Source organism: Dermacentor andersoni, chromosome 2 (genome assembly GCF_023375885.2).
Source record: "Dermacentor andersoni chromosome 2, qqDerAnde1_hic_scaffold, whole genome shotgun sequence".
NCBI lineage: Eukaryota > Metazoa > Arthropoda > Arachnida > Ixodida > Ixodidae > Dermacentor > Dermacentor andersoni.
In genome coordinates, this window is record NC_092815.1 from 255,585,297 (window position 1) to 255,609,103 (window position 23,807).

The following is a 23,807-nucleotide window of genomic DNA, read 5'->3' on the forward strand; positions in this document are numbered from 1 at the left end:
ACATTTGATTTCATTGGCGCCGACGGAAGCGAACGAGCATGCCAGGCGAGCTTGCGATCGCTGGGAGAATGTGTAGGCCTAGCTCGCCGGCCGTCTATCCGAGGACGAGGGCCCGTGCCGATGCGTCCGCAGCTCGTAATAAAGCGCCTAAATTCATCAGCACGATCAATGCCTGAACATTTATGTTTCTCTTAAGTGAAAATACGGTTAGTTTTCTCGGTGCCGTTAGTAACGATGAGTAAACACGCCAGTCAGGCGAGCCGCTTCGTATAGACGATTGCTGGCGCATCTGCGCTGACCGCGTCCGGTTACAAATCACGCCAACTATTTACTATATCGCACAACGTTTTATAACATGCACTCTTTCGAGGCCACTTTATTCTATCAGTTATTTCGTGTCAGAAACAAATTGCAGCTTATTTATGTGCCGCCGTCACCGGCGAAAGAGGCCTTCGTTTCGACCAGGGAGAAAAAAAAACAGACATGATCGGAGCGGCGAGGCGCTCGCACGCCGGCTCCGCCCCGTCGCGTCTACGACGTGGCCGTGACGTTCGCGCTACCGGCGCTGTCATTGGCTGCAGCCGCCCGACCGATGCGGCAGTCGCACGACAATATTCAGCGAGTTGGTCGCATGCGGGGCTTCCGATTCGGCGCCGCGTGCGGCGGATTTGGTTGAAAACCTGTTGAGTGCGGCTGCCGGTGCGAATGGTCGTACGACCGATCGCACCCAAAATCGCACCATGTGTCTCCCACCGTCGAGGCCGCGCCGAGCGGAGAAGGAGGGAAGCGAATGGCGCTACTTTGGGAGATTGAGGCGCTTTACTGCTATCGCGCGCTCGCGACGAGAGTACCCCGAGTGACGTCAAACTTCTCCTCTGCACCCTCGCTCTCGCGCTGGCGCTTGTCGCGCTTGATAAATTTCTAGTGCCACGTTCGGCTCCTCTGCTGCTGATGGTCGGGGGGCGCGTGAATCGCCAGTAGTTCAGCACTTAGCCCTGTCGCGCAGTAGCGGACGGCCGCAGCCCATCAAAGCGCCGCGCTTTGATGGAACCAAACTCGATGTGTTTCTTTTGTCGGCGATTTGCAGTCGCGGACACTATGAAATGAGCCATGGCTTCGGGCAAAAAACGCGGGCCATTGCCAACAAGTGAAAAAGGCGCCTGATACGTGTTGAGACGTCTGCTCTTGCATGCGCGTCCCTTTTAGTTCGCAGCCTCTCCAAACCTCTAACATCGGCTTAGCGCTATTTAATCGTAAGGAGCAGCGCGAGGTGATGCCGCTACAGCGCCGCAACGTCTGGTGCGCTACCGGAATGGGTTGTCGGGGGTGCACGTGTCGGGGGTGCACGTTCTGCGCCCAGTTAGCTCACGCTGCTGCTGACGTCTGTCACTTAAAGCCGCAGTCCCTATACATTTCTTTTTTCTGTCGTATGACCACGACACCGCGTAATCAAAGGATAACTGCGGCGTCTCGTCCACTAGACTCGGAATTATCCGTGCGTGATAGGTTGTTGGAATGACGGTGCGTGACCCACTCTTTATATTTATCACTATGACACTCTGGCATTCGTACTAATTATTGTATTACCAAATTGCATATTATGCTTCTTTATCGCAGTATTAAATGAACAAATGAATTAAGCAAATACAATTGATATAATATTCTTTAAACGAAAGTAAAAACAGAGCCTACCAACTATTCTAAAACTTTCTTGTAACAAACTTTCTTAAAACAAAGGTAAGAACACAGCCTACCAACTTTTTAAAACTTTCTTTTAACAAACTTTCTTCAAAAGAAAGTAAGAACAGAGCCTACCAATTTCCTTTAAACTTTCTTTTAACAAACTTTCTTCAAACGAAAGTAAATACGAAGCCTACCAACTTTCTTGTTACAAGCGTTAATAGGAAGTAAAAGTACATAGTATGTTAATAAAGTTGACAGAAAGTTGTAAAGAAGTCTAAAGAAAGTAAGTATGCATTTTTTATGGGTTTACGTGGCATTTACATATTTTAACTCTTGGTGCATGGTAGTTGGGACACCTTGTATATGTGGTGAAAAAAATAACAGGCTGGCTCCGTTGGCGTTACGACAAAACAGTCGCAGTTACGCGTGCAAGGGGAAGCATCGATTGTGATAAAAAGTTAGGGCAGAGCTATACAAAATATGGATAGTAGGTTTATCGGCCGTCAAAACTTGGAAAAGTTCGCTTACCAACTTAATTAACAAGCATGGTGTGAGCGCACACAAGCAAACGTCAACCCATCACATTCGACGAGCGGAGATACTCGTTGTGAAAAAGATGGTGTGAGTAGCAGCAAGCGATGTGACCTTTATCCAGCATCAACACTAAAGCGGCGAGAACACAGCGCCTGCAAAGGTACGAGCCGTCTGCAGACGCTTTCCAGGCTGCGGCGCGCACAAGCACGCGGCCGTGCAAAGTACGCACTCGTGGCGGAGTCGAAGCCGCCGTCGGCCTCCCCTCTTTCCCTCATATAGGCCCCGTGCGCTGCAGCTTTGAACCGAACAAGTGGCGCCACCTGTAATACGCGGCGGAAATTTGCCGTCGTCTCGAAGCAGCCTGCCTCAGTGCAGTCAGCATGGCGTCTCGTTCCGACAGCTCCGAATCGCGGAAGAAAAAAGGTGGCACCGTTTATTGCTGCGTGTATGGTTGCCACAACAGCTATAGAAATGTTGGGGGGAAAGTCCCGAACATCAAGTTCTATAGCTTTCCATGGAAGCCCTACGAGAAGGAGCGACGGGAGCGGTGGTGGCGAAGAGCCAGGTAAACAAGTGACCATTTCGTTTTCTTGCGTTGATTTTGGCTTTCTCCATGGTTACAGTTGAAGTAATGCCTCGTTTCTTTGTTTTTTAGTGCGGACGATGGACTGTGGCAACCCGTTAAGGGCCAAACACGCATTTGTAGCGCCCATTTCGTGGGTAATGAGAAGGGTACTGTTGTCCACCACCCTGCCTACATTCCAACGATATTCCCTTCCTGCTACGGGAGAGAAGATGGCGTAGGGCCCGCAACGAAGCTAGAGAGATACAAGCGGTAAGTTCCTATGTAGCCGATGATAGTACGCTTTAATACTGTGTTTAATAAAAATTCGGGCAGTACTCTAACGACCGCAAAAGGGTAAAATGCACGAGTTGAGCTCCGAATCGGCCCCGCGATATGCTGTCGGTGTTATGCTGGTGATTTCCTCGTCTTTGTGCATGGTCGTCCTCGCGCGCTGGACGAGCCCATATCAAGTTGCGCAGTTTTCTGTTATACTACACAATCGTGTGTTTTCTCTACCTTAGGTTGCGGCGACGTGTTACAGCATGTGCGGCGCGGACGTCTACTGGTTCTGACAGCGAAACAGGCGCTTCCTCTCTCGGTGGTCTGGTCCTTGGTGCCGTTGAGGACCAATTGGAAGCTGCAGATAAAAGCGTTACTTTTGCTTCGGTGGTAAGGCCCTCATGTATAGAATCCTTTCAAATGCTAACGCCTGCTATATGTAGGCTGCTGCTTTTTTTTTGTGCAGAGGCATAATTCTACAGTACTATGCGTTTAAGCATAACGCAACGCTATGGGACATTTAAATTGTCCACCACTTGTTTGTTTTAATTACAGCCTTTTCCTTACCTTCCTGCACGTACGTTGAAGGAACTCGAATATGTTGGTTGCTGACCGTGCCACTACTGCTTAAAATAATACTATTGTTTAACTTTGCAAAAGAAAGAAAATAAAGGCAGCCAGAACTAGGGCACCCTAGCTAATGCAGCTGTGTGTAGCCATGGCAGTCCCGTTAGTATTTGCTTGAGTCTCTACCCTTCTGTGCTCAGTATTATGCAGGTGTGTCCCCAACAGCACTTTAATTCTCTTCTAACCAGTGATGTGAATTTCGTCCCACAGTTTGACAAAATATTTATTAGTGTTGACTAACAATATTTTGCTTGTCATGTGTTACATATTCTAGGGGACTCAAACAGACGCAGATGTACATGGAGGCCAGTGCTGTATATTACTCTCAGTGACATCAAATGGCTCAGCCTCTACACAGGTGTCACATGCAAGCACATCAAACATACGTGTGCAGACAGTCCCGACGACAAGATCCGCAAGCACTGCAACAGACGAAAGAAGCTGTGTATTCCTTGGGTATGACTCGCTAAAGGAGAGAGCAGATGGATTTAGGGAATTATGTGGCATTAGCACCAATGTCTTCGCTTTGCTGATGTCTATCCTGTCACCAATAGCCGTAAGGCGAAACGATGTGCCGATTCCTCAGAAACTTGTAATTTTTCTGATGAAGCTTAAGCTTGGCATTTCTTTTGCTAGCTTGGGGGTCCTTTTTGGACTTCACCTGCTGGCTGCAATGAAGGAATGGATACCCGAACGATCATTTTCCACAGTGCAAGCAACCATGCCAGCATGTTTTAAGTTGCACTATCCACGCTGCCGTTATATAATAGATTGCACTGAAGTAAGAACTGAAGAACCACCTACAGTTGAGCAAAGGAGAGCACTCTTTTCACACTATAAGGGTGGCTACACTTTGAAGTTTTTACTAGGCATTTTGCCAAATGGTGTAGTCACGTTCGTCTCCGAAGCCTACGGTGGTCGCACATCAGACTCACATAACACTTGAATCCGGATTCCTTGACAGGATTGAGCCTGGCGACATAGTACTTGCAGATAAGGGTTTTCCGGGCATTAGAGCGCCCGTTTCAGGCCAGAAAGGCATTGTTGTTTTGCCCCCTTTTTCAAAAGGAAATGTGCAGTTTACGCATGAGGAACTGCAGGAAACATACGTCGCCCAAGTTCGCATACACGTGGAAAGGGTGATTCAACGTGTGAAAATGTTCAACATCCTCAACGCAAGAATAACCATTGAGCTGATTCCTCACATGAGCGATAATATGCGGATGTGTTGTATTCTGGTCAACCTACAGCCACCAATCTTTGGTGCCAAAAAGCCTGACACTGTAGAGGAGTGTTGAGATTCTAAGCCGATTTTACTTTGGCAGAAATGGACGCAATCAAGTGTTCAACAGAACATTTGCAGGACCTTGAAGTAGGACTGGGAACCATTTTTATTCAATGCAAGTGTACATAACGCATGAATGCATTGCAATAAAACTCTGCAATAAAACATGTTTTCACTCTCAACCCAGCCTTTTTAATTATGCCTAGGCTGCAAGAACCCCTCTTCACAAAAAGAAAGGCGCTACATTCGTGGACAGCACATTACACTTGAACATTTTGTTTTGATAAGTCTGTAAGCCGTTTTAGAAGATATTTGAAATAGTATCCTTCAAGCTTAGGGATGTACTCGGAGAGAAATTTTTCATCCCTCTCAACAATTAGGCTGAGACTCTGTTTTTTTTTGAGTACACAAGCAAATGCACTTCTTGAATATTTAAAACATACAATATAACCATCACCTGTGTTAAATACGGGCGGGTTTTCCTTAGAGTCAACTTTCCATTGACATAGTGGATGTACCTTATATAGCTCACTTCCTGATCAGCATCAATAAGCTTTGAGTCCTTTAGAGAAAAGGGGCATTTGATTTCAACCGCACGAGTTGCGTTGTTGGTTGAAATGATGTCATCAGGGCTGCAGCACAGCCAGTGCTGTTCTGGGTGTATAACTAGACCAACCTGCAGAAGAAACATGAAACGATGTAAGAAACATCCATCCATGAAACAAACGATCCATCTTGGCTTCGCAGACAACTGCGCGAGCATCGCACACCTCTCATCAACATGCAACGAATAAATATAATGCTGTTTCATGAGTTGTGCTTACCGTCAGTCGCACGTCGTAATCAGCACTCTTCGTTTGCGCGATGCATTTTCCGAATATGTCGGAGGGTCCTGCTGCGCACGAAATTTCCTCTCTTACGCCGTAAACATCGTTCCCGGCGTAGAGGTTGCTGCCACGCAAAATGCTACACCTCTTAAAATATTCGTCAATGTTTTCAATTCGACGAAATCCGCAATACAACACACGCTGTTCGTTCCGTGCTGCCATGTCGCAAGGCAGCAACAGCAGCCGGCCAGTGGCGCGAACGACGGCAAACTCTCGGCATGGCCTAGAGGTGGCGCTAGTTGTTCCAAAATTGTGGCGCCTCCTTACCAGCGCACGGCAAAATCGAGCCGCCATCATTGTGCGCGGTCGCGAAATACGCAGTTACTGCCGAGCACAACCCCCTCCTTCCCTCCCATACACCCTCTCGCGCGACCCGTAGACTGCATTCTTTCTCCGCGCGCGTCAGATTAAGCCGCTGTCGTCGGCTTCCTTCGCGTGCTTTCTCTCGTACATGATTTGAACCGACGGTATCATCGCCCTTGGACTTTATACGGAACATCACAGCGACGGCGATGCGAAAATGCGGCTGAATTATCCATGTAATTGCTATCACAATAAAATTAAAACGACCCGCCGTGGTTATGGAGGCTATGGTGTTAGGCTGCTGAGCACGAGGTCGCGGGATCGAATCCCGGCCACGGCGGCCGCATTTCAATGGGGGTGAAATGCGAAAACACCCGTGTACTTATGTTTTGGTGCATGTTAAAGAACCCCAGGTGGTCGAAATTTCCGGAGTCCTCCACTATGGCGTGCCTCATAATCAGAAAGTGGTTTTGGCACGTAAAACCCCATAATTGATTAATTAATTAAAATGAAAATGACGTACGTCGAATCACGTTCATTAATGTCCAAACCAGAGCACTGTACGGGCCTTATTTTTCGTCGTGCGCCCAGCCCGAGCTCAACCCGTTCGCGTGATACCAAACCCGGGCGTACATGACCGAGCCCAGCCCGAGCCCTTGGTTCCAAGCCCGAGCCTGCCCCGAGCTCATGTTACTAATGTTAGCCAGGGCCCACCTCTGCAGGACAGGGCCCGGCCTATAAGAAAAAAAAATGTCGTAGTCTCGCCCGAAAGGCGAGATCACGATTGTGATAGCAAATTAGTACACAGCCATACGAAGTAATGATTGTCAGTCAGTCAGTCAGTCAGTCAGTCAGTCAGTCAGTCAGTCAGTCAGTCAGTCAGTCAGTCAGTCAGTCAGTCAGTCAGTGTTTTATTTTCACCAAACAAAAACATCTGTGAAAAAGGGGGGACGGCGAAAAGCTGCGGATGCTGCAGCTTGACTAAGCACCGTCCACCCTGTAAGAGCAATGACAGGGTAAACACACAAGCGAAGGCAAATAATTATTATACACCACTACGAAAAATAGCTGACATAGGATCATTATTGCACATAATATAGCAAGAGAAGACAAATTGGCATTGTACTTGTATGCTCAGTAAAAACAATGATATAAAGCAATACAATTTAAGGAATGCGCAGTTACAAAAAGAAGTTAACCACATTGGTGTGGTTTGGTGTTTTGATTCCAATGTCTTGGTGCTCATATGCGTTAAGAGTGCTTGGTAATGTGTAGCTAAGCCTTTGCGTTCCGTAAATAGTGCGTGAGAGTGGAGTAGCTTGTAACTCTATGTAGCTTTATCGGCCGTATAAACTTGGAAACATTCGCTTACCAATACCCTTCTTACACGGGCGACCTAAACCGCGGTTAACGTAACCGCGGTTATCGCTAAACGCGGTTAGCGCGGTTACACGGCAGCTGAAACTGCCGTTAGGATGCTAACCGCGGTTGACCGCCAACCGAGCTTGGTAACCTCGGTTTAGTGTAACCGACGTTTCGGAAAAGGGCAAGAGTGCGGACGGTACTTCTCCCGAGTGCAGCGCTGGCACTTCCCAGATATTTTCCAAAAAGCGTATCATTTGGCCTGACGCGACAACTGAGGCACTGATACGGATTTGCGAAGATAAGCTGGCCGCTCTGCGCTCACGTAATCGAAACGTGCGCCTCTACACAGATATGACGGCTACGCACAAATTTCAAAGCTTAAGGACAGCGCAATCAAATTGAACAAGTGAGACACACACAAATGCTGCTTGTTTGTGTGCGTCTCACTTTCTCGTCCAGTTTGATGGCACTGCTTTTAACGTTATCACTTCAGTACTTTTAACATGTACTTTCTTTGCGATAATTTGTGCCATGTGAAATCGCCATGTGCCATGTGAAGTACATACATTAACACCTGAAAGCACGGCCTTTTCTTCCTTTTTTATTCTTTTTTTTTTTTTGTAAATGCAAGCATTTAGTTCCAAAGTGCATTCGCGTGAAGTTGTGCTCCCTTTAATTATGTAACCAATGTTTGTTAGTAGAAAGATTCATTTGTTCATTAAGAATTTTTTTTTTACCTTTTCGTTCAGTGGACTTAATTTTATTTTATATTTACCCATTTGTGACCCTTAATTCTGATTTTTTTATATATTTGTATGCCCACCAAGCATGCTCACAACTGAGAGTAGGAGTATCGAAACTAAATAACCTACACGTGCAAAACGCAGTCTTACACGTTAAAATTCTCAAATATGACAATTGTTTTGCTGAAAAACAACATCTTCATACCACTGTAATCAAATGTCCAAGAAAAGTTATTCAAAATGAAGCCTTTACGCAAGATATCACGTGACGCGTCATCAGACCATTAACCGTGATCGGGATAGCCCGCGTAACTCTGGCGGACTACGGTTCGCGTTAACCACGGTTAAGCTGCCCGTGTAACTAGGGTATTAGTTAATTAACGAGCATGGTGTGAGCGTGCAGAAGCAAACATGAACACATCACACTCGATGCGCGCGGACATTCGCTGTCAGAACGCTGGTGTGAGCAAGCGCGGAGCAGCAGCGAGCGTAATGGCCTGTACCGTCTACGGCGCCAGCGCAAGAGCAGCGATAACACAGCGCCCACAAAGGTATGAGCCGGTTGCAGGTCCCTTTCAAGCATAGAGTTTCCAAAAAAATACCCTAGAGGGAAATGTGGCGCTAGTGTCTACGGGGGTTCGTCTGAGCGTTGCGCAACCTACATGGGAATGATGGGAAGTACAGGCTTCGGATTGACTTCGATCTTTAGACTAGCGGCATTTGCTTGTGGCGCAGTGAATGAAGCTGTACTCAAATGTTATCGCGTAATACCTCATTTTATTTCTGCATTGTCTCATATAACGCGCAACACGTTACATAAACTTTGTATTACTTGGAGATTGAAGCACGGTTTACTATGGTTTACACGAGGAAACTCCAGGGTATGCATTCTTGTGCGATTCTGTTCACGATTTAACGCCAGAGAATAATTAATTATTTATTTTTACAACAGCAATAACAACCGTGCGAGTACCTATATAAAAATACTGACCAAGTATTTATTGAAATAAAATTTTGCTGTTGGTGAGAAAGTGTTGCGCTTTTGAGAGGAATGCTACAAGTGTCGTCTGCTACGACGTCTGCTCGCCGCGAACGCGAGACTTCTCGCAGACGACAGGCACTTGCGAACTCTCTCGCTCTTTCGAAAGGCTGCCTCGGCTTTCACGATTGCTGAACGTCTTCAAGTACTTTTAAGCGCATCTGATGCATGCTAGCTGGGACGCTTGTGGCCTCCTACGAGTATGCTTCATTATATATTATACTGAAGTACCGCTTCCGGAGCGTTATGGCGTGGCTTTGCACTTACCCATTTTGCGACACTAGACTACAGCCAGGAAGAAGCAACCTTTCCTACCACAAGTAGGATTGTGTTCTCAAAGTCCTAAAACACGCATTTCAAATGAGCACATAAACGAACAATGCATAATGAAGCCCTCAATAAAATTTGATTGTTAAGCCACTAGAAGTACAACTCTCTATGTCTCGTATCAGTACTGCCTTCTTTTTCCTATTCTCAAGTTCCATAAAGCACGTAACGCTACAGCACCAACCTAACAGACTTAACAAACCAAAGTCCAAACGGTCAAAACATGTTCTTTCAACGTTTACGATGCCGTCGCTTTCTCGTCAGGGCTTCGATACCACACCGCGACACAAAGATCGTCCCAGCCGCTGGCCAAGCGCGCTATTGCCACTTGGAGCAACAGAACAAAGGCAGAGTGCTTTGCGGTGCACTGTCCCACTGCAGCTTATAGCAATTGCTCTTGGAGCGAAACCAAAACTGCTAAAAAATACTTGTAGACTAGTTCGCCAGTCAACAGAATGCCAATCCGTAGCCTGTACTTCCCATCATTCCCATGATGATTGAACAATCGCAGCTCCAGATTTCCCTCTTGTTATACTAATATGAAACTCTATGCTTTCAAGAGACGGCGCGCTCGACCGCGCCCGGTCATGCAATGTACGCACTCGCTGGCGGGATCGAAGCTCAACGCGTCAAAACGCCCCGCGCTGCCGGCCCCCGGTTTCCTCTCCGGACGCGGGCCGCGGAATCGAGCCGCGATCGCCCGTTCCGTCCGAAATGCGCAGTCGCTGCCGGTGCAGGCTGTTGTGCCATTACCACCAGCCCGGATTCCGAATCTACGAGATGCAGAATTTATCCTGCGAGCGCCGTTTGGACAAACCCGGGGCTGCGCCGAAAGGCACAGCGCCCTATTCCTCCCTTGACAATTCAAGATGCTGAGCCGTCAGGCAGCGGTGTTCTGCGGAGAAGTATCGGCGAGCAACATGTCCAAACGTGCAACCAAGTGCCAGACAGCCCGGCGCCGCACCTCCTTTTGCCTAGAGGTCACCGCGCGCGCGAACTTTGAACCGGGTGGCCAGCGCGGTCGCTGGTTGGACCTCTCGGACGACCGTCGAGTGCTGGCTTTGCATTGGGCCGTTTGAGTGACAATGGTTTCTCGGGGCTTATAAGCCGCGACGCGCCGCCTGGAAAACCGGATCCGCCGACCCACCGGGAGCAGAGTGCCGCTCTCGACTGGAGTGAGATGTGTCACGCGTTTTCGCCGGACGTCGCCGTGCGGGAACAGTCGCGTTTGCTGTGAGCTCTCGGTGCCAGTGCCGATCCCTTCATGTCCTGTATAATGACCTGTATATAGTGTATAAAGTCCCTTTTGTTATTCTCACCGACGCCTGACTCGGAGTCTTCGCTACCAACACTCTGTCACGAAACGGGTGACGAGCGCTACGGGACCACCTCAAAGTCGTAATAGTGGTGGCACCGGTGCAAAGTCGTAACAGTGGTGGCAGCTGTGGGATGTCGTAACAGTGGTGGCAGCGGTGGGATTGACCGGCATCGGCTACCTCGGCGCGGTGAGTGCCTGAAGTTTACCTCAAACACCAGACTTTCTCTGACACAGGTTATAGTAGCTCAGGGGAGGATTTGGTGTTGCATTGTGTTAACCTTGTGTGTTTCAAGCCTAGTTAGAGTGTTTTGAAAACCAGGGGATGCTGAGGGGGTAAACAGGGCAGTGTGTGAAATACTTGCGGATGTCTTACTAGTAGCATTATAGTAGCGTGCGGCAGGTATATTCAAAAGGGTAAACAGCAGGAGGACAGTGTGAACGATGGAGAAGTACAAGGTCAAGGAACTTCTCCAAATTTGTGAGGAGTTGGGCATTGAGTTGGGCTCAACCAAAAGAAAGAATGCGATCCTTGAGGTCATGAGGACTGAGGACGTAACGGCTGAGGAAGCCGAATAGGCATGGGCGGGTATCAAGGAACGTCGCGAGGAGGAAAAGGAGGAAAGGAGAGAGAGTCGTGAGCACGAGCTCAAAATGAAAGAGTTGGTGACCCGAAATAGCGCGCCGGCGACTAGTCTCACTTCTAACGTTCCAAGAATACGCGATCAACTTCCACCCTTTGTCGTCGGAGAGGATATGGCCAAATACCTCGTGAAATTTGAGCACGTGTGCGAACGGAATAGCATTGAGCGATCCCTCTGGCCACAGAATCTGTTAGCCTTGCTTCCTGGGGAGGCATCAGACGTAATAACTTGCTTATCGAAAGAGGCGTTTGAGAGCTACAGTGATGTGAAGGAAGCGCTACTGCGGAAGTACAAATTGTCGCCCGAAGCTTTCCGGCAGAGCTTCTGGTATGCAAAAAAGGGCAGGGAGTCGAATGTTGACTTCGCGTTTCGTCTAAAAGCCGACCTGGTGGAATGGCTGAAGGGCGAAGAGGTTTACGACGACCGCGACAAAATCGTCGAATGCATCGCGTTGGAGCAGTTATACCGTTGCATTGATGAGGATGTCAGGCTCTGGCTGCAAGATAGGCTAAAGGAGGTTAAGCTAAACAAGGCAGCAGAGTTAGCGGAAGAGTATTACACCCGCCGCAGCTTGCACAGCAAGGCAGTGCGCGTAGAAAAAGCAGATAGGAGAGATGGGTTTTCCGGGAAGCCCGACGAACGGAAGCAAATCACGCGTCGCGAGTTTCGGGAAGACGAGTCTTACCAAAGAAACTGTAAGGGAAGGACAGAATGCATCTCAGAATGATTGCGATGGTCCCACACAGCGAAACGATACGACGCGTTCTTTTGAAAAACGGAAACCGTTAACCTGCTACAATTGCAAAAAGCAAGGGCACATCGCTGCGAGCTGCCCAGAGAAAATTGCTTTTGCAGCAATACAGGAAACTCACAAAAACATAGGACTATTGGAGCCCTATGTGCAGGAAATTGAGGTAAACGGTAAGAAGTGCCGTGCACTTCGGGACTCAGCAGCAACTATGGACGTTGTCCACCCGTCTTTCATTTCCTCGAGTGATTTTACGGGAGAGTGCGCTAGGATACGGCAAGTGGCCGAAGAGGAGAGTGTCTGTTTACCGATCGCAACGGTTATCATTGAAGGAGAGTTTGGGAAACTTAACACAGAAGCCGCTGTGTCTGCCGCCCTCCCGGAGCACTTTTCCTACCTCTTCTCAAATAGCTCGGAGCAGCTGCTGAAGGATCAGGGCAAATAATTCTTTGCCGACGTGGCGTACATGGCCCTCACGCGATCCAAAGAGCGCCCGCTGTCGAGGGAACTTGACTTTGCGTTGGTGAGGGAACAGCGGTGCGGCACACGGATCGATCAAGGTAACTTGAGTGGCGAGCAGGCACGGGAGATGCAGAGCTCGGAGGCTGGCCTGGGCGAGCGTGTTCTGGAAGTGAGTGGGAGTGACACGTGCAGTGCTAGCCGCGATATCGACGCGACGCCGCAGTTAGGCGACGCGGGCTCCACACTCGCTCCGGTTTCCGCCAGCTGGCAGGAGCAGGCTGCAGTTGAAAGGGAAACTCTGATTCGCGAGCAACAGGGAGACTGTTCACTAGCCGATCTGAGGAAGAGCGTCAAACGGGGAGTGAAAAAAAGAGGGTTTCATTTTACGAGGAAGCTGGCTTAGTGCACCGCCGCTACACGGATAAGCAGGGTCGCAAATATAAGCAGCTTCTGATTCCGCGAAAATATCACCGGGAAAAATGAACGACCTCACTTGCTTCCTCAGCAGTGTGTTTTCGGTCCAAGTGATTTCAAGGGGACCATTCTATTTGTCATTATTATTTCTGATTATTAATTGTTCCTGATATTTTGGTGTGTTGTTAATTTGAAAACTGGTTGTTTGAGCCTTGTGTACAAGATCGTACACCTGCCTCTTGTTGCAGCGGGAGCAAAAAGAGGGATAGCAATTTAGTTAGGTTGATTTGGATTATGGCCTTGTCTGGTGTTTGACGGGAGACAGAGGGCACTTGTTCGTGTTGGGTGTTGCCTTTTGCCGGTCGGTTTTGCAAGGTGCAGAACGACCAACCGGGACCAGTGGCGAGAAGCAAGGGCTTAGGAACGACCCGAGTGGAGCTGGTCGAGGTGCCTTGGCGACAACGTGGTGAGCAGAGCTCCTGTCCTAGCGAGTCGGACCTGGGCACGTGAAGTTACCTGGCGTCCCGACACTGGACGTGAACTTGGACGAGCCTGACGAACGTGCGCGCCTGGCATCCGAGCCACGTGGAGGCAGCTCGTCTTCCCGGCGCCTTATCTGAGGGCGGGGATGCTGTTGTGCCATTACCACCAGCCCGGATTCCGAATCTACAAGATGCAGAATTTATCCTGCGAGTGCCCTTTGGACAAACCCGGGGCTGCGCCGAAAGGCACAACGCCCTAATTCTCCCTTGACAAGTCAAGATGCTGAGCCGTCAGGAAGCGGTGTCCTGCGGAGAAGTATCGGCGAGCAACATGTCCAAACGTGCAACCAAGTGCCAGACAGCCCGGCGCCGCACCTCCGTTTGCCTGGAGGTCACCGCGCGCACGAACTTTGAACCGGGTGGCCAGCGCGGTCGCTGGTTGGACCTCTCGGACGACCGTCGAGTGCTGGCTTTGTATTGGGCCGTTTGAGTGACAATGGTTTCTCGGGGCTTATAAGCCGCGACGCGCCGCCTGGAAAACCGGATCCGCCGACCCACCGGGAGCAGAGTGCCGCTCTCGACTGGAGTGAGATGTGTCACGGGTTTTCGCCGGACGTCGCCGTGCGGGAACAGTCGCGTTTGCTGTGAGCTCTCGGCCCCAGTGCCGATCCCTTCATGTCCTGTATAATGCCCTGTATATAGTGTATGAAGTCCCTTTTGTTATTCTCACCGACGCCTGACTCGGAGTCTTCGCTACCAACGCTCTGTCACGAAACGGGTGACGAGCGCTACGGGACCACCTCAGAGTCGTTATAGTGGTGGCACCGGTGCAAAGTCGTAACAGTGGTGGCAGCGGTGGGATGCCGTAACAAGGCGCGCACCACCTCGCGCAGCGTGTCTGGCTTCCCTCACGTGCTTTCACTCGCACGTACGGAACATGCCGCGAAGGGATGGTGTTCTCGACCTCGCAATTTATACGGAACGTCACATCGGCTGGAGTGTCCGTGCAATTACTATTGCAATGAAGCGAATACTGCGTACGTGGAAACATGTTCAGTAATGCCCAAACTACAGCACTGCAAGAGCCCGGGCCTGATTTCTGAAGCCCAGCCTGGGCGTGTAATACCATGGCCGTGAAAGCGATGGCACGCCAACGTGCAGCCCCAACTCAAGCCTCTACGCAAGAGCCTACCGTCATTTGCTTGCTGAAGAACCTTGTCTTCGAATGCAGGCTGGCTGCGCGAGCTAGGCAAGAAGGCAATGGAGGGTTACTGAAGTACCAAAGCGCCAAAGAGACGACACAAGAAGAGACACGGACGAGCGCTCGTCCGTGTCTCTTCTTGTGTCGTCCGTTAGGCGCTTTAGTACTTCAGTAACATGCACCAACTAGCCGAACAAAAAGTTCTGCTGCAATGGAGGGTTCTTGAATCGTTCGCGATATTTCGGTTGGGGCTTGACACTGTAGTTGGCTTATCGACTATGTCACTAAATTTGCCTAGATTTAATCGCCTTAATGACAGATGTGCCTTTCTGGTGTGATAGCCACATTATTAGTCAGTCTTGGCCAGGTAGCGCTTCTAATAGCATGATAAGAATAACTGCTTCTCAGATCATATCAATGAAGCAAACTCTCTTTTTGTCATTTTTGTGATAAACTGTAGTTTTAGCCTGCGCATAGATGACATCTCTGCTCTTAAGTTCTGCGTTAATTTCGCACTTTGTCTAAAAATCGGCACGAGGTCGAAAAAAAAAGCAATATGGAACAATTCAGTTCCACTACCATTGTGGTGAAAGTAACATTGGAATACTTAAGTGCCAACTTTTTTCTGGAATAAACCAGTTGAGAGTTCGCGTTTTTGTCGTCTGTTCTTTCTCAGTCACCGCGTTTTAATATGAATCAGGATCAAGTCTCCTAGCTGTGAATATTTCTGATAGGAAGGCAAACTGTGATTTCTAGCTGCGATCCAGGACGGTGTAACAGTCTAAGGTGTTGGGGTCCTGTGCACTTCCCCACAGTTCCCTCGACCGGCTCTTGGGAGCAGTGAATCAACTCTGTACTCATTTGTTCATGTGTTCGAAAGTATGCAGCACTCGTTCGCACTGTTACTCTCACGGAGCTATGGGAAAAACAATGGGGCAAGAGCGCAGCACGCTTCCGTACTCGCCGCGTAAGGAGCCCGTGGGCGCTGATCGTCGGGAACGTGTTGCACTTCACGCTCATTTGATGGTCAGTGCGAGATCATCGACGAGGCTACAGGGCCAGAAGAACTTAACATTGGCCTAGTTGGTGTTTACTGCATATCGTATTGACCGCACTTGACCACACCATGGCTTGGTGTGGCAAGAACCACACCAAGCCGTATGCAAAATGCAATGTAGGAGTTGTGTACTAAATCCCCCTGGCGTGTGACAAGTTCTACATAGGGCAGACAGGACGGTGCCTGAATGATCGAGCCAGGGAACACGAACAAAAGGTAACGAAAGATGAATTGGCGCACTTGCCTGCGCACTGCAATGCCTGTCGCTGTGCACGTCTGTTTAAGGAGATAAAGATTCTGGGGAGAAGCCATGACCTGACTGCACGCGCACTGACGGAGGCTTATCACATAAAAAAGAGACCAAGACTGTGTTAGTGACACCTCCATTAGGTTGTTTCAATCGGAAGTAGATTTTTTTGATAATTGGTTGCCACGCTAGGCTGATGAGTGTTCTTGTTTGCTGCGATCTGCGCATGTTCTATATGCCTATGTATGGCCACGGGCTGCGGTGAATAAAACAGTTGAATGTTACCGCCCGTGCTGTTTATATGTTCTCTCCCCCTGTCCCCGTCTTTATTTGCGGTCAATATGATATGCAGAGGCTACAGGTGTTACAAGAAAGTTCTTTGGGCGAGGTGGCGCGGCTCTCGAAAACGTGGTTGGGACTACACTCTTCGCGATAATTGAGTGGCGCATGGTACCGCCACGGCCACTCCTCAATGCATCAGGAAACCTGCTGAGCCACATTACTACATCGGCGTTTCTTTCCTTTTTTTTTGCGCATTAACGGTGCTCTTGCTGTTGCATGACAAAAAACAAACATATGTATACAATTTAGGCATATAAAAGTTAAAAGAGGAAAACATGAAAGGGCAAACTTCTGAGTCATCATTACCATTAGGATATCTTACAACACATATCTCTCTGCGTCCCCTAAAAATGAAATTTACTGGGCCGCGACCTCGCACCTTTCTTAAAAGTTAAGTTACCAACGCATAGCTCCACTGTTTCACTGACTGAAAATGAGATCGCCTTTTCAAGGCGTTCATGGGGCGCTTCGGGCGTGAGGTGTGAACGATTTTTATTTCTCTTGGTTTTTTCGGAACTTGTCATTCGTGCATGCATATCAGAGGCTGCGGCTTTGGCGTTGCGCTGCTAAGCGCTACGGCGCGGGACCAAATCGCCGAGGAGGCCGCATTTCTGTCGATGCAATACAACAGCTCCTGTGTACCGTGCATTGAAGAACCCCGGGTGGTCAGAATTAATCCGGAGTCCCCAACTATGGCGTCACTTATAATGATGTCGTTGTCTTGGCACGTGAAAACCCAGTATATATTTTATTGTTTGAGGTCGCCCTGCACTTTCCGTTCTGTTCTACGCCCGTTTAAGCAGTGCGCGTCAATCACTGCCAACGCCAGTAATTGTGGCTGGCGTACGTCCGAAGGGATAGAGGGTCTCCATCGGGTTCTCAGTTTGTGCGCCAGGGCTCGTCGGTCTCGTTCTGTCACTTCACTCTTGTGCGTATCACGCTGTCATAACTTCGTAGTGACGTGCAAACTGGTCCCAACATCTATCCTTTTGGAGATGACTTGTACTTAGTGCAGCCCGAAAAGGCGAAGGTCGCTGCGGATTTTTATAAGCGTTTCTACAACAACAACGCGTGAAAGGGCAAATGAACTGGAAGCTCTACAAATGTATTTGTGCTTGCGCTTTGATTAATGTTCCGTTCTTCTATAAGAACCGCCTCTGCTTAGCTACTTGTCAAACTCGTAGCGGCGTTTTACGGTAGGCTCGCCGAATGGTGATTCGCAGAGCGTGCTCGCGCAGCCTCCGTTGTGCGAAACGACTGCAATAAATGCGTCTCCGAGCGAGCTCTACAAGTCATCGCCGCTGCGTCGACGGCAGGAGCGCCACTATACCAATAAAGAAGCGGCATCAAACCAACCGCCACCGACGACAACCATACGTCGCTGCACTAACCCTTTAAATCTAACTTGCCGAGCATGACGAGGCCGCCTTTCACGACGATAGGTCCTCCTATCGAAACGTTGGCCAGCCTTTCTGAGGCACCTTATCCCTGTTTACAAACCTTATACCACATTCTTTTACTTTGTATTTTGTTTATAATCATTATACATTTATTCAGATGAATATACAATATTGTTGCGCGACAGCATATGGATCACTAGCCACCGGCTAGGTATGAGAACATTTAGTCATATAAGAAGAAAGGATTTAAAGACAGGCCCAATCATTGGTGCACATTGGTGCAGACCACCGTAGGAGCGAAAACTATTAAATTCAGGAGCGAAGCAGTATTCAATGAATCCAATCCATAGGTTACACTTCGCTTCACCACTGTTGCCAGCAGCACGTTCTCTTTAATTCTTCAAGTTCTTTTTCTTAGTGGCACGAAGATGTGACGTTGGCTTCCTTTTTTTTCTGCCTGCCATTTCATTTCTTACTCCCGATGAATACACTACCACGAGCTGATACTCAGCGCTTTTGTTGATTTGTTTTTTTTAGCGTTGTTCAACCGCCTATGCGAACTTCGCACTCTTGTTCAAGTGAACTTTGCTACATCAGAGGTGTTCATTGGCTTTAATTAACGCGGCCATCCATCTTGATCCCAGATTAAACATGCATCCACGAAACGACGGGAAATGTTTTCGAAGAGTATTTTTCTTGAACAAAGTGGACTGTCCCCGTTTTTATTCGTTGAACGTCGGAAAGAAGTAACTAATTGCCTTGTAGTGAATTGAGCATTATGGTTAAAAAACAAACGGAAAACATTCAGGAAACCTATGCCTTGCAGCTGAGTACACAGTCCTTCGTCCACCGCTTCTGCAAGGGAATAATTGGAGCAGTAGAGGGGTTTCATGCATTTTAGTCCACCCTACGAAGCCAACAGACAACGAAGCCTTCAATATCGTGAGGGTAGCGGACCCTTTCGTTGTTCTTCAAGTAATTGTTGAATTTGTGATTATTTTTGTAAAGTAGATCTACAGTGCAAGCAAAGACAACATTATAGCTGTTGCGAGCGAAAACGTGTTTAGACTAGCCGTGCCTATGTTAGTCTACCCGGCTAACGGTCACTCGTTCATTAAAGCGATGCTGAAGAGAATTACGTCATAAATAAGTATAGACTGCAAAATATTTTCTGAAAACAATAGTTTCGTTAACTTCAGGGTAATATGTGGACTGGTAGAAGAGGCAACGAAGACACCAACTGCATTTCTTGCAATTCGCACAGGAAGGCCCCCGCTGATAAGTCAGTGCGAAATCACGGATTTCAAAGTACCTTTATTTTCGTAGTTAGGCCGTTGCAGCTCCGTAAGGGTTCTCAAGACTTGTGAAACTCAGTCTTTTGTTTTCTTCGAATACAACTTCATCCATATTTACCAACAGAAATATCACTTGGTTAAACTAGATGTCGTCAAAGTACACGGCATCATAGTTAGCTGGTACGGGAACTTCAAGGGGCTCTTTATTAACAAATTTGTTGGGCCCTAAAAGTGTGTACTTTATAATTGTATGCGTCATTTATATTAAATAAAGCTTGAAACTTGAAACGTCTTTTGCATTTCCGTCTTTTCTGGCTTGGCGAGCGTCTTCCTATGGCGGGAACGTCCTTTTTAGTATTTCACATGGGTAGCTCACTAATACAGCTTAACCTGTCCAGTGTCGCTTTAACCCGCCACCTTCACCTTGCACGTGATGAATGATGCCAAGTCCCCGCTTAGAAATATTGGCTCCAGGCTGAAATTTGCAGGATACGCTTTGCAGAAATATTTGGAGAATGTCTTCACCGTTTAAACTATTGCTGTTGTTTAAGCAATAAGACATGAATTGTCAAACGAGATACTTAGACATTTTTCATTCTTTCTTTCTGCAGAATCCGCACAGTGATCAGCCTCTGAGGTGCCCCCAATGATCAGCCTCTTACGCTGATAAATGGCAACGGTATCGAAAAATAAACGTGATTCGCTCGTCTGAGTCTTTCTTTATCTTGATTTTTCAGAACCACTGCACCAGCTTTTAGAAGAACCTACCACACGTATCCTTCCTTCTTCAATACGTCTACCCACCCGACATGCAAAGCAATAAGCCTGTCTCTCTTTTTGAAAAGAAACCTAACCTAAGTGTAACATTGTACGTTCATTGAAGGCATTGTTGTATACGGAACTCTTGCATGGGCCAGTATCTTGACCTGCTGTTTGAATAAATAAATGAATAAATAATACTAAGTACTGCAACTCATAGCATAGCTAATCACAAAGACTAATGTGTGCCTACTATACATAGATCATTGCAAGCCGGTAGAAAAGGTTGTGCGCTGCCTTCTCTTTCATAGCGTTGAGCTCTACAGGCTGTGGGCCAAGTAAAGCTGTTTCGCTCAGCTTTTTGCCCAATAGCTCCGACCATGTGTATGGTGAAATAAATTGAATGTATGGCTACTAATATTTACTTGTTGCGAAGAAGGAAAGTCAGGCACTGCGAACACTTAAGCAAAATAGCATGTCAGCCTTAAAGAGTTTATAACGTTTCCTTTCGATACTGATGTTTCCAGCGTGCACATAGCTTATTTATTTCTATGTTAAGGTGAGAGGATTGCCCGTTGTACAGCTTTAAGGTGCATAGACGATAGGCCTTTCGCAGAGCAGGAGATCTTGGGACCTAGTGCGTCGGATACGTAAAAACGCACAAAAGTATTGTTGCGTTCCCCGACGTGTACCAGCCTATATGGCCGCTTGTGACTGATTCAGCGATGAACGCTTGATTGTGTGTGTACGAGCGCAAAGTGTGAATTTCTCTCTTTATTCCCATGCTTCCCCAGTGCAGGGCCGTCTACCGGGCTCAACCTGGCTAACCTCCTTAAGAATTTTCTCTCTCTCTTTCATTAGGTACCTCCAATGCACCATTGAAGGTGTATTACATACGGGTTGGCTTCATTTGAGTTGGATTGGTGCGTGCATTGACGTCAGAGGTAGGAGAATATTCCAGTCTCTGGCGGAACTCGTGAAATAGAACGAAGGTGGGCTGAATGGCGAACACGAGGCGGGTAAATGGCCTTAGAATGATGTCTGCGGTATTAGGTGTGGTGAGCTGCGAGTAGTAGCAGCCCTAGCTTGCCAAGTATTATTTTTGCCAGTGTTTTAGCGAATTGTGGGCACTTGCATAAAAAAAAAGTCAGTTGATTTATGATATGAATCGCTTTCCTTGTTTTCTTTCCTCCAATTCAATTCTTTACACGAATACAATTATTTGGAAGTCGGAGCTTGTTCTATGTCCGTCTATCCTTTATTTCTTTAAATATGTATGAGCTGTGAGCACCATAAAATTTAGTGTAACCACATAAGGGTAAGTTACGTATTTTAAGGTCAAAATCAGTCAAAAAACACAAAGGACAAGAGGAGAGGTTCACACCACAACGAATGGACTATCAACTGAGCTTTATTAGAAAGGGCGTAGTCCCAGTTGCTAGTCCAGTCGTTGTGGTGTGAACCTTTCCTCTTGTCCTCTGTGTTTTTTTATTAGTTTTTTCCTTAATGTATGTACCAACTGGCCCGGATTTGAACCCTTCTGTAAGTTACGTAGTGCTCCCATCTCTTTTGACAACGCTTAACCACCACCAGTGGAGGGTGTTAGTACCAATTGGAACGTAATTTATTAACAAAGCGACCAGTGCTAGCCGAACCGAACTGCCAGCGCCACGCTAGTGCCGCTTGATATATATTGTAACGCCCAGTTGAGCGATGGTGCTTTAATCACTCTACCTTGGGCGAATTTGTGCCCGACAAACTGCTAAACAAGAGCCTCACTAGAACGTCCACAGTCTTTTCGCAAGAGACCCGCACCTCTTCTTCTTTCCTCGTGTCCCGCGCTGATGGCACGTTGCTCCGATTGCGCGTGCCTTAAGAGCCCGTGTCGCCCGCTTCACTGCCGCTATCTTGCTATCTTTCGCAGGTAGCAGTAAACAGCTGGACGGCGCAGGAGGCGGCTGGCGTTAGTAATTCGAAATCATCTTGTGTCATTGTCCCCCTTCCAAGAGTGCATCGTCCCGATGCTCGAACAGACGGCGGTGGTTTCTAGACTCGTGAATTCGCAATGCTTGTAGGCGGAAGCAGTTATTGCCTGTCGTAGTACAGTTGTATTCGGACGACGTGGACGATTTCTGTTTGATGCCGCCGTTGTGATGAGGTTACTTGATCTTCTGGAGCAACTTCGTAGTTCAACAAATTAATTCGGTGAATTATCCTATACGGGCCAAAATAACGACGAAGAAGCTTCTCGGATAGGCCGCGCATCCGTACGGGAGTCCACGCCTATACTTTGTCTCCAGGTGCATACTGGACGTCTCTTCGTCCAAAGTTGTATCGGTCCGCGTCGGTTTGCTGTTGCTGCTGAATGTGGTGTCGCGCCAGCTGCAGTGCTTCTTCAGCTCTTTGTGAGAAGTCGCTGACGTCATTGTCATTTTCGGAGGTCTCATCTACTGGTAATATTGCATCTAAGGTTGTGGAGACGGTCCAGCCAAAAACGAGTTGGAAAGCTGTCATTTGAGTCGTCTCTTGCACAGCGGTATTGTACGCGAACGTTGCGTACGGTAGTATCCTGTCCCATGTTCGGTGCTCCATGTCCACGTATATTGACAGCATATCAGTCAGCGTTCTGTTCAGTCGCTCAGTCAGCCCATTTGTCTGCGGATGATATGGGGTGGTTTTTCGGTGACTGGTGTGCGTCAATTTCATAATGGACTGTGTCAAGCGGCCAGTAAATATCGTTCCTCGGTCCGTGATGAGAACTTTAGGAGAACCGTGCCGTAGTACTATGTTAGTGACAAAAAAATCAGCTACTTCAATGGCCGCTCCCTTGACAAGAGACCCTGTCTCGGCATATCGAGTTAGGTAGTCAGTTGCAACTACGATCCAACGCTTTCCTGATGACGATGGGGGAAAGGGGCCAAGTAAGTCCATTCCTACTTGTGCGAATGGAGTTTCCGGTAGCTGTATCGGTTGTACGAGACCTGCTGGCTTCAGTGGTGGTATTTTACGTCTTTGACAGTCCCGGCAGGTTCTTACGCAGTGCTGCACAGAATTCAATAACTTTGGCCAGTAATACTTCATGCGGATGTGTGCGAATGTTTTGCTCACTCCTAAATGTCCTGCTGCTCGGTTGTCGTGGCATGTATCCTATATTTCGAGTCTTAACTTTGAAGGTACGACGAGCAGAAATGTCTCTGCACTATGTTCAAAATTTCTTTTGTAAAGGACATTATGTCTCGGGACGAGCGACGACAAGCTGCGGACAAAAGCAAGTGGAATGTCGACAGGGTGTCCTTCTAGGTAATCAATGAGCAGGCGTAACTCCGCGTCAGATCGCTGATGCTTAGCCATTTGCGATGTTGTCACAGCTCCTAGGAACGGGCAATCCTGTCCATTTTCCCTAAGCGTAGATTCCGTGTATTCAATCGGTGCACGTGACGGGCAATCAGCATCACTTGTAACCGGACTTGTATGCGACCGTTATATCGTATTCCTGCAGCCGTAGACTCCATCTTGCCAGCCATCAAGATGGGTCTTTGAGATTCGCCAGCCAGCACAACGAATGATCGTCGCTGATAGCTCGGAAGGGTCGGCCATATAAGTATGGTCTAAACTTGCTGATGGCCCATATCACCGCGAGGCACTCTTTTTTTGTTGCCGAGTAGTTCACCTCAGCCTTCGAAAGTGTTAGACTAGCATACGCAATGACTCGTTCCTCTCCGTTTTGCCACTGAATAAGGACGGCACCGAGGCCTAAATTGCTTGCGTCCGTGTGAATATCAGTTTGGGCTTCCTCGTCGAAAT

At 48.0% G+C, this 23,807-nt stretch overlaps 2 protein-coding genes across 2 annotated transcripts in view; both read left to right on the forward strand.

The window, feature by feature from the left end:
- Nucleotides 1-19,942, forward strand: part of LOC129387131 (alcohol dehydrogenase class-3-like) — a 762,528-nt gene extending 742,586 nt beyond the window's left edge. Inside the window, exon 10 of the mRNA XM_072286648.1 lies at nucleotides 19,856-19,942. Coding sequence (XP_072142749.1) covers nucleotides 19,856-19,880 — 25 coding nt within the window. The 3' untranslated portion in view covers nucleotides 19,881-19,942. The remainder of the gene's footprint in view (nucleotides 1-19,855) is intronic.
- LOC129387014 (uncharacterized) lies at nucleotides 2,565-5,155 on the forward strand. Its single transcript, XM_055075642.1, has 4 exons — nucleotides 2,565-2,782; nucleotides 2,873-3,052; nucleotides 3,304-3,451; nucleotides 3,963-5,155. Exons 1-4 carry the CDS (start codon nucleotides 2,598-2,600, stop codon nucleotides 4,632-4,634), a joined length of 1,185 nt encoding a protein of 394 aa, XP_054931617.1. The 5' UTR covers nucleotides 2,565-2,597; the 3' UTR covers nucleotides 4,635-5,155.
- Nucleotides 19,943-23,807: the final 3,865 nt, after the last annotated feature.